The sequence below is a fragment of the Calonectris borealis genome, chromosome 3 (genome assembly GCF_964195595.1).
Source record: "Calonectris borealis chromosome 3, bCalBor7.hap1.2, whole genome shotgun sequence".
Lineage (NCBI taxonomy): Eukaryota > Metazoa > Chordata > Aves > Procellariiformes > Procellariidae > Calonectris > Calonectris borealis.
Genome location: NC_134314.1, coordinates 122,512,807 through 122,525,991, shown reverse-complemented (window position 1 = coordinate 122,525,991; position 13,185 = coordinate 122,512,807). Strand labels below are relative to the sequence as shown.

The following is a 13,185-nucleotide window of genomic DNA, read 5'->3' as shown; positions in this document are numbered from 1 at the left end:
TGCCTTAAGATACACACCATCATTTGGCTTCATTATTTCTGATGTTTTCATATGGTTCATGGTATATGGGAAGATCAAGATATGAAAGCAGCCTTTTTAGCAAACACTTTGAACAGCCTCCATCTCAACCCTTGTAACATTATTCCACAAATTCCCAAAGGATGCCTTATAACACTGAAGCAATCATTTCAGGTCATAAAAAGATAAAGAACTTTAAATAACTTTTCATTTTTTCCAGAGAGAAAATTATTATTTATGCTCTTAAAATGAAAAGGCCTTTGTACAAAAGGTCTGGAAAGATCTGTTTTTAATTACATATTTCAAAACTGAGTTGTACAACACAATTCTACTGCTTATACTCAGTAAATATATTAAAAACTTAAGAGACCAGGAAACAAATAAGCAGACTAGTCTATAACTAACTCAGATGTTTTCTGGAAAAGCATGTCATGAACAATTCGTCCCTTGTGACTGAAAACAAAGAGGGAGAAGAAAAGGGGCAAAGAAAATGAGTTTAAGCAAGAAATTGTAACACCCCTTTTGATGTTGCATGCAAGCTGAAAATGAGAAAAAGTTTCGATCATTCAGTCTACAGCCTTATTTAAAGATCAAAACAAGCCTGAGCAGCTTAAAGCCTTACTTCATTAAAAGAAAAGAAGCTATGCACAGTCAAAGAGTTAATTGAATGGTAAGTGGGACATTCTTTCTTGCAGCTTTGCTTAAATGATAGAAACAAAATTATTTACAAACTGTCCTGTATTCCACAGAAGACAATCAAGGTCCACTTTACAAAAGTTTTTTCCACGCAGTCTGCCATTTCTTTTCAAATTTTTTATTACCTGTCTGCTACCTTAAGATCTCCAGGTTGAGTTTTAATAACTTGCTAAATAAATTACATACATGAATTAAAATCTTCCCGCCACTTAGAAACAGAAACTGTGTACAGTATATGGTGACAAGATCTTCAGAACAAAATTTGAAAACAAGTGGCTCAAGATATTTGCTAATGAAAGCCTTCTTTTTTACCTACAAAATTAAAAATACCAGTAATAAAGTTGTGCTGCAATGCAAAAGCCTGTTTGAATGTGTTAAGCTTTTGCTGAGACTACATAAATTCTAATCTGTAACATGTTTTCTCAGCAAATGAATCCATTTTTCCCATTGCTTTGAAGATGCCAGAGAGCTAACAGAAACATCCATCTGCTTAATGCAGAGGGAATATCATACAGGACTCCTTAAATTCAGCACTTATTTACTGAAGGAGAACACAAATCTCCCAGAAGGACATGAGAAACTCAATTTTTGAAGTGTCATTCACTCTTTTGAATACACTAATTTCAATACTTGTAAGTCATATGTTACTCTGATTCATTGTATATTTGGCTAATCATTTAACAGTTCCTTACAAAACGTTAAACACTTGAAAATGCTTGAGGGCAAGTAAATTAACAATCAGAAGAGTACTTAATGGCCAACTGTTTGATTTTAAATTTCTGTCTGTTGTCCATATTGTAACTATTTGAAGTATTTTAACATGTTATATATTACTCTGCTTTCCACTAAGTATCTTGCTGTGCAACACAATTCACATAAGATCAGAGCTAATTTTGATCTTCAATTATGTATGAGAGATCCAAAATGAGATTGGCTGTCTCCAGAGCTACTTGTAGGCCACTACACTTTGCAGCAAAACAGTCCAATGTCAGAAAGTCAGCAACCTTTACGGAGGGGTCTTTAGGGCAGCCCTGTATAATAGGTGAGCCAAACTGGCCTTGCAAAAGCCTCCAGTTGAGATTCTCAGTGTTACCATTAATCCCACAGCCGCATTTTGAAACTAAATCTGACCAATTAGAGACAGAAGGAAAACCTGATGGAACAAACCAACAGTGTCCATAAACCATGTCTGTAAGAATTTCTCCATCATCATGATTCAGAGAGCAAGCTACAGACTCCAGGGAACGGCAAAACCCATCAGCAACCAGTTGGTATTGTGTCCGAGAACAATCTATATCTTTAAAACTGCTGGTGGACAGACTACAACTCTAAAAAAAAAAACAAAACCGGGAAAACAGAAAATTATAACACTTTTACAGAAGTAATTTTAATCAAACAGATATCATACTGTTGCTTTTTTTTTTTTAAACAGATGGTTCAGTCTTAACTAAAAAAATTGTTCATGTAATGATTATTCCACAATAGGAAAGATTTCTAGACAAGTCAAAACTGAGCTCTGCACGATTATCCTTCAATATAAAAATTCTACACATTTTTATTTTAACACTAAAAAATAAGCACTTACTATAATAAATACCTAAAGAAAGATTAACAAGAACAAATACAGTACAAACAAGTCTGAAAGATGTAATTAGCACCAAGTGCTTCAAATAGACTCCTTTGTTTTATATTAGCAGTTAGACAGCAAAAACGCAACATTAATCTAAAGACACGTGTTTTAACTGTAGCAGGGATTCTACATAAATTCTTAAGTATATCAAGCAGCTTTAAAAAACCTTGTTTTACATACCTTGTGCCTTATGTACGAAGCCAGGTGAGTTTCTGTACAGCCACCTCCTAACAGTGCCAAAGGTTCCTTGATCGTTAACTGTAACACATGTTCTGCAGTTTCACAGGCGCGCTGAAAGCCATATGAATTTGTCATTAGACATACCATGATTAATAGGATTTGCCCCCATTGAAAAAAACACTGGAATAAAATTTCTCGTACAGACTTCATAAACTTGAATTACGTATGGATATAAAGCTGCTGAGTGATTTCCAAAACCATGTTCATTTAATGAGAAGTTGTCTTTATTTGTCCACACTCGGTATGGAAAAGCAGAAATAAAAAAAAGCTGTATTTTATTCCTTCTTTTTGCAGAACAGGGTTATCTATAAAAAGTCAATCAGTATCGATGACATTTCTAGACCAACTATTGAATGCAAAACTATGCTTGACTACCATTGCAGGTATTGCTGCTGGCCTTTTGCTGGGCAATTTTTCTCTATGCTTTCATGGATCAAGTAGTGAGAATGAAAATGTTCATCCAGCACTGGCCTCAAGAACAGGTGAAAAATGTTTCTGTCTCTAAACAACTCCCATATTAAAACAGAGGCATTAAATGAACATGAGCACTTCAAGGCTTTTGAAATTCTGAAAACAAGGGCGTTTCTGAATTGCTTTCTTGAAACTGTATATCTAAACTCTAACTAAACTCCATTTATGTACTGAAAAATCACTTTTCTAAACTCACCATGTCTATATTTCCTCACTACTTTTTTATTTTTCCATTAAAACCATGACTTTTCAAGAAAGATTTCAAGAAAATTTGCCTACCTTCAATTCATCCCATGCTGTTTCATTTCTGTTACAGAGTATCAAGCTGCAGACAACTGTGTCATTAGGAATTAGATGCACAAAATGTTTTGAAGCAAACTTCTCAATGCGCATATCTTTCAAACTGCCATAACAGCTGGGAGACAAGGAATGTATGGAAGCTATAGGCTTTGAACCTGTCCAATTAAGAAAAGCAGAGAACAGTATGTATTCCTGTCATCACAAGAGCTATCTGTTGCATTTCATAAAGCAGGAACTTTTTTCCTCTTGGCTTTTTAAATTATATATATTCTTCAATTCCTAACATTTCAATCTACACAGAAAATCACAAAGAGAAACCAACATGTTATCAAAGGGCAAGACTTCGTGATAGTTTAAGATAAAAAAGTAATTGTTTTACTCTCATTAAGAGTTTGAAAATAATCTACATTTGCAAACGGTCACTGTAACTGGATATTCCTCATGCAGCAATCAGTAATCACATGTGCAGTATGTCATCACTAGAGCCTGCAAAAGACCAATCTCACCTTAAAAAATGGTTTTCAGGCTAGAAAAGAACAACTCTTGCTCAGCTGCTAAGGTAGGATACAGACAGAAGTAAGAGAATCCTTACTTTGCAATGACACCAGCCTAGACAGGTTTTCTTTACAAGATGAACGTTAAGGACAATTGTTTAGTACACAAAACTCGCTTATTACCTGTCATCCGACTCAGGGGTTCCATCAGAGATAGCCCAGCTCTGTCCACAGTGATGACATGGTTCTCTTTCAGATACTGTTTCAAGGATGGATGGATAACTTTCTGGCACACTACAAGGCCAACCTCATCATTAACCAGCTGCTTTCCTACATTAAGCAACTGATTCAGCTCTGACATTTCTAGAGAAATTCCATAAGGGACCGTTATAGTTCCTTCTTCAGGGTTGGAGAGGTCTCCTGACATGGACACACAGAAAAGTGCTATCTTGATCATGTTTGAACAAGTTCTTTTCACAGCAAGTGGTTTTGCCAATTGAGTGTCTGGTGTTTCTATCAGTAGTCCAGGAAGAACTGTAGAATCCACAACTCTTCTACCTTTCACAGGTACTATGATACACTTTCCTAAAACAGCATTAGTCTCAACATGACATGGAACAGTAAACATAAAAGCCTTTAAAATCAGCGTGGTGAGATGATCAACTTCTGGCTTATTAAGCATGCAAGCAGGTTTGCTTGTTAATACACTACGTACCAAACAAAGAAGAGCCTCAAGACTGCTAAAATCCACAGACACTCGGCAACCACAGGCCTCAGATTTGAGGTAGTCCATACATAAACTCAGAAGATGCTTGCTTATTTTAATGACAGTGCAAGATGCAACATTTAGACTTTTAAAGTTTTCAACCAAACTACAGCAAAGAATGGCAGTAAATAAGCCACAGTCACTGAAGCGGGATATATGGTTCTGTACAGAGGCCGTCAAAACACTTAATACAGGATGACTGACAGAAAGACGACTGAGTATGGCTGAAGATTGTGAAGTTGTACAAACATAGCCTCCCACACCATTGTGGAGCTGTTTGAGTCTACCAGCAGGACCATAGCAAGATTTTAATATTCCACTTAGCAGAGACAGTGACTGACTAACTGTATCTTTAGTTAAAGGTTCACTAACAAATAACGGAGGCTTTTTAGCTTCAAGACGAGACATTTTCAAAGATTTTAATTCTGGCCAACAAAAACATATTTCATTTTTACTTGGCACTTCTAAATGTATAGCACTTCTAAAATTTAAAGTAGTACATTTTAATTCTTTGCAGCCAAGGATTATTATTTTAAATGTGAAACAGGACATACACTACAGTAACAACATTTCTGTGACTGCTCATCATCTATCTCTTAAAATGAGGATTAAATCCTATTGTGAAATTGATATATGACAGCAGTAAGCTATTTCATTCACGATGATCTTCCTTTTTAGCTTCTGAATGCGATCGAACAGATTTTTTTGCAACAAAGTTTACGAGCATGCTTCCAAAATGGACACCTATAAGTGACAGTCCTGCCACAAGCAGAAAGTTCTTTCTACTCCAGCTAGTTTTCCTCATCTCTTCTTCTGCCAACACTCACAAACGAAAAGCTTCAAAGCTAATTATACCTACAATAAAAAACATAAAGGTATTAGGATAATCTTATGACAATATTGCATAGCTTGAACTGCTATTTTATCTTTCACAAAACACTGACATAAGGACAAATACCAAACTATAATGCTTTTTAATTGAGAAAACATATTACTATTATATATACTACAAGCATATAATACACAAATTATACATGTTTGTTAATAACTTCAGTTCTGACCACCAGTTTATATACTGTTTTACTTATAGGTCAGTAAGTAACAGGCTACTATAAACTGTACTTAGCTGTGTAAATGTGTCAAAACTGTAGTGATGTTAAACTGTTTTTACTAGAGAACAAAAGAACTGAACTACTCAGTATTGCTTCCCAGGCAACCACTTTGGAAACAAAAGCTGTTAATGTTCAAGCAACTTTAAGAAATCTCTGCCTCTGAAGGAAACGTCTCTTACTTCAAGATGCCCCAAATACACATTTTTTTCAGTTCTTAAACACCTCAAAACTTAAAGGGATATTTATTTACATTTCTATGTAAATGTACAGTATTTAGACTTCTTTCATACTTGAGTTTCTTTTCTACTGTAATCACCATCCCTACTAACAACACAGAATATGTTACTACATAAAGTCACAATTATTCCTGGGCAGTTTTGAACCTGAAAGGACACTTCTGCAGACCCAGTCACATGAGTTTGACTATTGCCTTGAAGATACTGGAGTTTGTTTTTAAATATCTTTAAGACCTATAATACCATCACTTAATTGATCCTATCATATGGGATTTAATAGTAGTTTTTGAGATGTATGATGCATTTTTTGTATCACTACCAGATTAACTCAGTTGCAAAAAAGAATAGAACTCTGGAAAACTACAGTTAGATCAGCAAGGCTGCATCTATTAGAAAATTCTCATTTAATTGACTCATCTCCTGCCTCAAAGATACAGACACAACTAATTAGGCAACTTACCCATAATACATAGCACTAACGCTATTTTTCTTTATTTTTGCGATCGCTTCGCATCACGTATGCCACAATCCCGGGTTCTGGAACAAAGTCCTCTGTCTTCACTTGGAAAATAGGACTGGACTTGATGTAAAACCACCCCCAGTGCACCAGCCCAAGGCTAGTTCCCATAACAATCAGAACTTTGTAGTCCTTCCAGATGGTTTTCAGACCCATTGCAAACTGGCATCTACCTAGGCAAAGATAATTTATTATTTTAAATATACTCTAGAAATCCCTTTTTTTTTTACTCTATAATAATAGCACAGAACAGATGAACCTGAATGTTAATATCTTTAATTACGGTGCAGCAGGTGATTAAAACATAAAATGACACAAGAAAGTCTTACCTTGTGAACTTCAAAAAAAAACAAAGGGCTATAAAAATAACCTGAAATCAGACATCTTGAAATGTTAATTGCTGCATTCGCTTCAAGCTCTGGCATGCTAAATCTTAAAGCTTTGGTAGTTTGTTATGTTTATCTAATTACAAATGTTACTGCTTCAGATGGTAAATATTTGAAGTCTAAAACAAAGCAGTTTCAAAATACACCATTTTTTCCCCATAGTTAATAAAATTCAATGACTAACCAAGCTCCTAGGAGAATATGGAGCTTTTAACTTGCAGGCCAAACAAGCTGCAATGCTTCTGACATCACTTTACATTGGGAGTAGCAGCTATGCCTAGCTACCTTAGCCCTCTTTGCCCTTGATCGTCAGAAACGACAAAGTATTAGTACAAACATAATAAATACATCCTTGTCTAAAAAGAATGCGTAAGCCTCTACTTTCCATGGGATTTCATTAAGAATTTACCAACTAGAGGAAAAAAAGGTATGTATACTCAGGTTTTATACCAAAATAACTTCGTGATTTAAACAGCTACAAAGGTACAACTTGGAGAGTAAATGTTCCTACGCTTGCCCCACTTCATCCACCTGACAGGAGTAACGTGTCCTACTAAAACCCCTCCATCATGCTGTGGACATTTCACAGCTTCACACCGCTTAGCACACAAAGCAAAGCTGACTAAAAAATCACACAGCCGGCCGGTATGCGCGAGGCAGCCGCTCCGCGGCTGCAAGCTGCTGAGGAGACGCTGAAGCGGGCGGCGACGGCCCAGCCCGCGCAGCCCGCTCTCTGGCGGGCGGGCCTGCAGCAGGGCCCCTCCGCCTTCGGTCACGCCGCGACACGCCCCCAGCCGACCCCCCTCTACCCCAGCGACCTTGCGGCGCGGACGCCTGAGGGGGAAGCGACTCTCCTCGGGCCAGAGGCGGCTGAGGAGGACCGGCACGGCGGGAGGGACGGGGGTGAAGGAGCGGGACGGCGCACCTGAGGTTTCTCTCCCCTTTCTCCTCACGCAGCAAGAGGCTGCGGAGGGGGGTAGGCGCTGCCCAGCTGCCTCCGCGGCGCTCACCTCGGCCCTCGCCACAGGGAGGCGAGGGAAGGACCCGACCGCCGGCGCCTCGGCGGGACGGGCCCCAAGAGCCCCACGCCCTCCCCTGCGCGTTTAAACCTCCAACGGCAGGAAGCGGCCTCGAGCAGCCCGGAAGTGTGGCTCGCGCCCCGCCTCCCCCCCCGTACGGACTGAGGCTAGCGCGGGGTCGTTTCCCCTCTCGCCCGCCATTGGCCAAGCCCTGCGTCACGTGGCCACGAGGTGCCCTCGCTCTCTCGCGAGGCCCGGGTACGCCTCAGCCACCCCCGTGCGGCTGCCCCGGCGGCCATTTTGCGTTCGGGCAGGGCAGGGCAGGGCAGGGCAGCGTAGGGCGGGCGGCGGCTACAGCCGGCGGCCATTTTGGATAGGGGAGAAGAAGCTCGTGCTCGGCAGCCATCTTACTTGGGGGCAGAGGAGCCGTTAGAACCGTTGGAGGCAGGCATGGAGCAGGGAGGAGGTACGGCACAACTACGGCGGTAGCACTGCCGCCGCCCGGCTGGGACCCTCAGCCGAGAGCCTCTTGGGGAGAGCGGCCACGCTTCGGTCTTCAGTCTCGCTTTCCTCCCTAGATAAATGTGTGAGGTGATGTCCTGGGGGAGCTGCTGCTGCGGCGGTGCCGGCTGGCTCCCGCCGCGCCTCCCTCAGGCGCCCTCTCGGCTGGTTCCCTCCTGCGCCGCCCCTCGCGTCAGCACCCCCTCCCGGCCCGGCGAGGTGCGAGCCTCTAAAGCACCGGCTAGGCTTAAAAATACTCACTCTCTCTGATTTTTCTTCCTTAACTCCTGTTGTACTCACTCCGCGTTGCTTCTGCGCCCACCTGTCTGAGTCTTCGTGCAGGCGGACAGTGTTGCCCTGACCAAAATAAGTTAAAGAAAACGTCGTTGCCTGACCTCTTCTAAAGATGTTTCTTAGCTCTTATTCTATTTTGCACCTTTTCTGTAGTCACTCTTTTTCTCTCTCGCCGTACTCCTGCAGTCGCTGTCAAGAATATCTTTTATTATATTAATGTGTTAATGTATGGGTTTATTTTTAATTTTGTGTATAGTTGCAGAGTTTAGAACTGTACCCAAGACAATTTTTAATGCCTAATCTTCATACAGAAAAGAGTATAACAAATTTTTTTTTAAGTTTTGTGGAACAACTTAATGTAATTGTGTTCAGCTGTTCCACAAAACTTAAAAAAAAAAAGGGCATTCAGCAAATGCAAGAAGATAATAGCCAGCACCTGTCTGTAATAAGCACGCTGATGTTCCATGTTCCTCAGAGCCTCTTATTCCTCCAGTTCTACACAGTTGTGTGGTGAAAGGATAACATTTTTGAAAGTGAGTTGTAGAATTTTAAAGGTGAATTGGCAGTTCATGAATGAAGGAGCGTAGAAAACAATGAGCTAAAAATATGCTAACTTGTTGGAAGAGTAGTTTCCAAAGGTTAAGTCAAGAAATTGGGAACAGTGGGCCTGAAACTGCAAAATGTGAAGATTCTGGTATGTCTTTTCAGAACTTTTTTCCTAAATATTCTAAAATATTACAGAATATTTTTCTAAATATGTGAGTAGCTGAGTATTACACTGCTCATCCCAAGCTTAGGATCAGCTCTCAGAAACTAACTAAAAGAGTGTTGGGTCCGGGCTGGACAGCATTTGACTTCTATACCTGAGGACTGGAAAGTTCAGAAAAATTCTCTTTTGTGTTGTGATAGTTAATTTTGAAATACAAAAATAATTAATATTAACTTATTCTACAGAGTTCCTTAATTAGCATTTGTGTTTTTGTTTCTGCCTTTTGCAGGTGCCCACCTCTCCCCACACATGGCAAAGGCACCCAAAGATGGGCAGAGTGTGAATAGTTTGCAGCAGTTGTGTTAGAAGCTGCTGTATCTTCAAGTGCGGCAGGAGTTTTCAGTTCCTCGTTCCTGAAGTAGAAGGAAGCTACTTCTTTGCTAAGGTAAGATGCTGTTCATCAGCTGGCAGAAAGCACTTTATCTCGCTCTCTGGGAGGCCATGTTTCCTGGCTTCTCCTGAGCGTTTACCATTCCAGTTAATGTCAAATTTAGGAAGGAAAGATATTCTGCCACGTTATTTTTGAATGTTTGAATATTTTTTGAGTGTCTCACTCTAGCTACAGAGAACCTATGTTTTTAATTCTAGATCATGTTTTCTTGTACAGGCTGTCTATCAAAAATTTAGATGTTGAAATACTACAAATACCATATCCAAATTTTTTTTTTTTTTTAAAATATATAAATATATATAGTTGCTGAGAGGACTTTTTCTGCCTTATTTGCTTATCTTCACATTTCTTTATGTACACTTTCCTTTAGAGGTTCATATTAGTTTGCAACAGATACTCCATGAAGCAGGTTCTTGTTACCAAATAGTAGCAATTGTAATAGGTCTGTGTCTCTTGTGGGTTTCTTTCAACACAGAAAAATGGCAAAGTATTTTGGGACTCACTGGCTTTTCTTCTTGTACAATTGATGGGTGTTTTTCCTCTTTTTCTGATGTCTTAGTATTGGTTATCTTTTCATCTGTGATAGTTCAGTGACTTTCCTGATCGTTCACACATCAGGTCTATTTTTTGTTTTCTAAGGATTTGCTTACATTTATTCTATCTGCTGTATTTCCTTTGTCTTACCTATACGGTCAGTGAAAAGAATGGGGTAGTCGGCAAACTCCCAAAGTCAGCTTATTCCCATGAAGAGCAAATTGAACCAAAGGTAACTTTTCTTGTGCATCTTTTTTATCTTTTTTTTTTTCTTCTATTATTTTGTAAATTGGATTTGGAGAGGATTTCTGCCTGCCAGCAGTCTTTCTTGCATCAGTAGTAGCAGACTTGTTGCAACAGTAGTATTCTGGATGGCAAATTGTTACGAAAAAGAGGTTGGTGATGCTAGAAAAAGTTCAGCTGATTAATCCCTGTGCTTTCTTTGTTATCAAGCAGGACATAAGCATTTGGAAAAGAAATGATGCTCTGGCATGTTTTGTTGCAACTCTTCTTCATATTATTGCTACTGTAAGGATTAATGATAAAACATTAGGAGTCCAAATGTTCTTCAGTTCACAAGCCTGCAGCACCATTGTGAATAGTATGCCGTATGCAGCTCATAAATGGCGTACAATCTAGGTGAACTATGTTTCTGGAAGCATGAGGCAAAGTACCTTGTGTTCTACCATATCCCAGGATACAGGTAATTCCGTGTAAATGTTAGGTTTGTTCAATATTATCTTTGTTGTAGGAGCCCTTAGTTGATGGTGCGCTCCACAGCAAATTGTGTTTGTAGTTACAGACTTCCTAACTTTCCTATGATTCTAGCTACTTGGAGAAGAGACTATAGCATTTAACACTCTCCTACTTTTTGCTGTTTCTTGCCTACTGTTTCTCCTATTTTTGATTTTTTTTTTTGGTTGTGAGGAGGTAGAGATCATTAGTAAAGCTCTAGATACTAGCCTTTCATTAAAATTAAAAACCCAATCCTGAAATGCTGCTGTGAGACTTTTTTTTTTTTTTCATAAAGAATCTGATCAGTCGTATGTGCCCAGGTTTTGTGGACTTTTGAAAGAGCTGCGATATATCTTATTATTAGCTTTTTGGCTTTGCATGGTGGGGTGGGTAGTCCTTCCTTGGAGTTCTTGAACACCAAGAATACAATGTTGTGCACCGTTACAAGGAACTGAGAAGTGCAGTTGGTTTTCACTTGGTAGCTGCCATTTCCCTTTAGCATCTCTTCTGACCTACTTCTAGCAGCTGCTGTTTCAAGAATTTCTGAGTTTTATCTGCTACTAAGATTCTTCTTATAATTGTTCTACTATGTTTACTTCTATAGAGTAGCACCTTACTACCTGACTAAATCGAAATATGATGTTCCAAGTGGTCCAGAGCACTGTTCCTTACACTGTGTCTCTTAAAATTGCGATCGGTAAAGTTGACAGAATTTACTCCGATGAGATAGAAAAGTTTCTAGGGCTGTTTTGTGCAAGGAAGAATGACAGTCATGTGGCACAAGGCATGGTATTCCAGCTTCTGTCAGCATGACTGTTATTTGAAAATGCAATTTGCTCTATGTAACTTTCTGTTTACTATTACTCTGATAGCTGATAAAAGCTCTAACTTTGAACATAGTTGAAACATTTTATTAACTATATTAAAGTTTATCTTCAGTAGTTACTTGCAGAATGGTTCTCCGTTCAAACTCATTTTAACCTGGTTACAGTAACAACCATTTTACTTCTCACTGTTTATGATTCTTTTACTGTTTTTGTTTCTTACTGCTTGGATATTGATTTGTTATATATAGAAAAAAATCGTTGAAGTAATTGGCAGTTTTCCTTGAGCCAATATACGGAATTGTACCCTTGTTACTTTCACATTTTCTCATAGTTGTTTTGAAATCTCGGGTCTCAGCGTTTGGATATTTGGAATGGAAGCACTGCATAGAAGTGTTTATTTAGTTCAAAATGATTAGTGTTGAATCTTAAGATCAAAATTATCTGTGCTATGCTATGTAGTTGTAAAGTAGGTCTTTATCTTGTTTTGCACTTTTTTTGAAGTTAAATAAGGATAACGACTGCATTTTGAAATGTGTAAGTGTAGTGCCTGACAGAGACACATATCACCAACCTGACTTGTATCCTGAAATTTTGACAGCTCTATCGCAGTGCTTTACAATGACTTGAAGTATGCAGTGAGAAATGGGCATGTCTTCCTGCATTCTTACTATTATCTCTTACAAAATTGACCAGATTTGTCTGTCTTATTAAGAGACTAATCCTTTAGGAAACTTTAGAATGTAAAAGGCAGCTCTATTCTCAGGGTAAGTTCTGTTGTAGTTCTTCTATTGCAGGCTACTGACACTTGTTTTCTTTCTTGATTTTGAAGCTTGAACTGTATTGTTTGGGTACTCTATCTTCTGCCAGTATACTGAGACCCTTGTTCACCTGGTTTTCTGCCCAGTCCAAGTATCTTCCTTGTCTGTTACCTCTGTTCCTATCCTGTGTGAAAATAAAATGTATCGTAATTTTTTTATTCCTGAGTTTGTGTAGATATTGATTTGGTACCATAGGGCCCATTCCATGTCTCTTCTGAATCCCAACATTGTGGGGTTAACTGGAAAGATTTTCATGAATTTAACCTAATCTTCTACCTTTTGACAAGTGAATGTTTAGTTCCCATTTATGTGGAGAGTGATGAACTTCCCCAGTAGTTTCAGTGCTGTGACCACAATTGTTGTCAGTTTGGGGAAAAAAAAAAAGCAGTTAAAAACTGAAATCAGTGTAGAAGGTGACTAGACTTGTGGTT

At 39.0% G+C, this 13,185-nt stretch overlaps 4 protein-coding genes across 4 annotated transcripts in view; 1 reads left to right on the top strand and 3 right to left on the bottom strand.

Moving 5' to 3' along the window:
- Positions 1–292: 292 nt before the first annotated feature.
- Positions 293–5,167, bottom strand: MKKS (MKKS centrosomal shuttling protein). Its single transcript, XM_075147717.1, has 4 exons — positions 4,033–5,167; positions 3,335–3,510; positions 2,525–2,635; positions 293–2,042 (listed from the first exon to the last, which is right to left on the bottom strand). Exons 1-4 carry the CDS (start codon positions 5,165–5,167, stop codon positions 1,602–1,604), a joined length of 1,863 nt encoding a protein of 620 aa, XP_075003818.1. The 3' UTR covers positions 293–1,601.
- On the bottom strand, positions 5,019–5,420 carry LOC142081129 (uncharacterized). The gene has a single exon (XM_075147722.1). It carries the CDS (start codon positions 5,418–5,420, stop codon positions 5,268–5,270), a length of 153 nt encoding a protein of 50 aa, XP_075003823.1. The 3' UTR covers positions 5,019–5,267.
- On the bottom strand, positions 5,019–6,636 carry LOC142081128 (uncharacterized). Its single transcript, XM_075147720.1, has 2 exons — positions 6,424–6,636; positions 5,019–5,470 (listed from the first exon to the last, which is right to left on the bottom strand). Exon 1 carries the CDS (start codon positions 6,634–6,636, stop codon positions 6,445–6,447), a length of 192 nt encoding a protein of 63 aa, XP_075003821.1. The 3' UTR covers positions 5,019–5,470; positions 6,424–6,444.
- Positions 6,637–8,042: 1,406 nt separating this feature from the next.
- Positions 8,043–13,185, top strand: part of SLX4IP (SLX4 interacting protein) — an 81,597-nt gene continuing 76,454 nt past the window's right edge. Inside the window, exons 1-2 of the mRNA XM_075147719.1 lie at positions 8,043–8,605; positions 9,679–9,834. The gene's annotated coding sequence lies outside the window, so the exon portion shown is untranslated. The remainder of the gene's footprint in view (positions 8,606–9,678; positions 9,835–13,185) is intronic.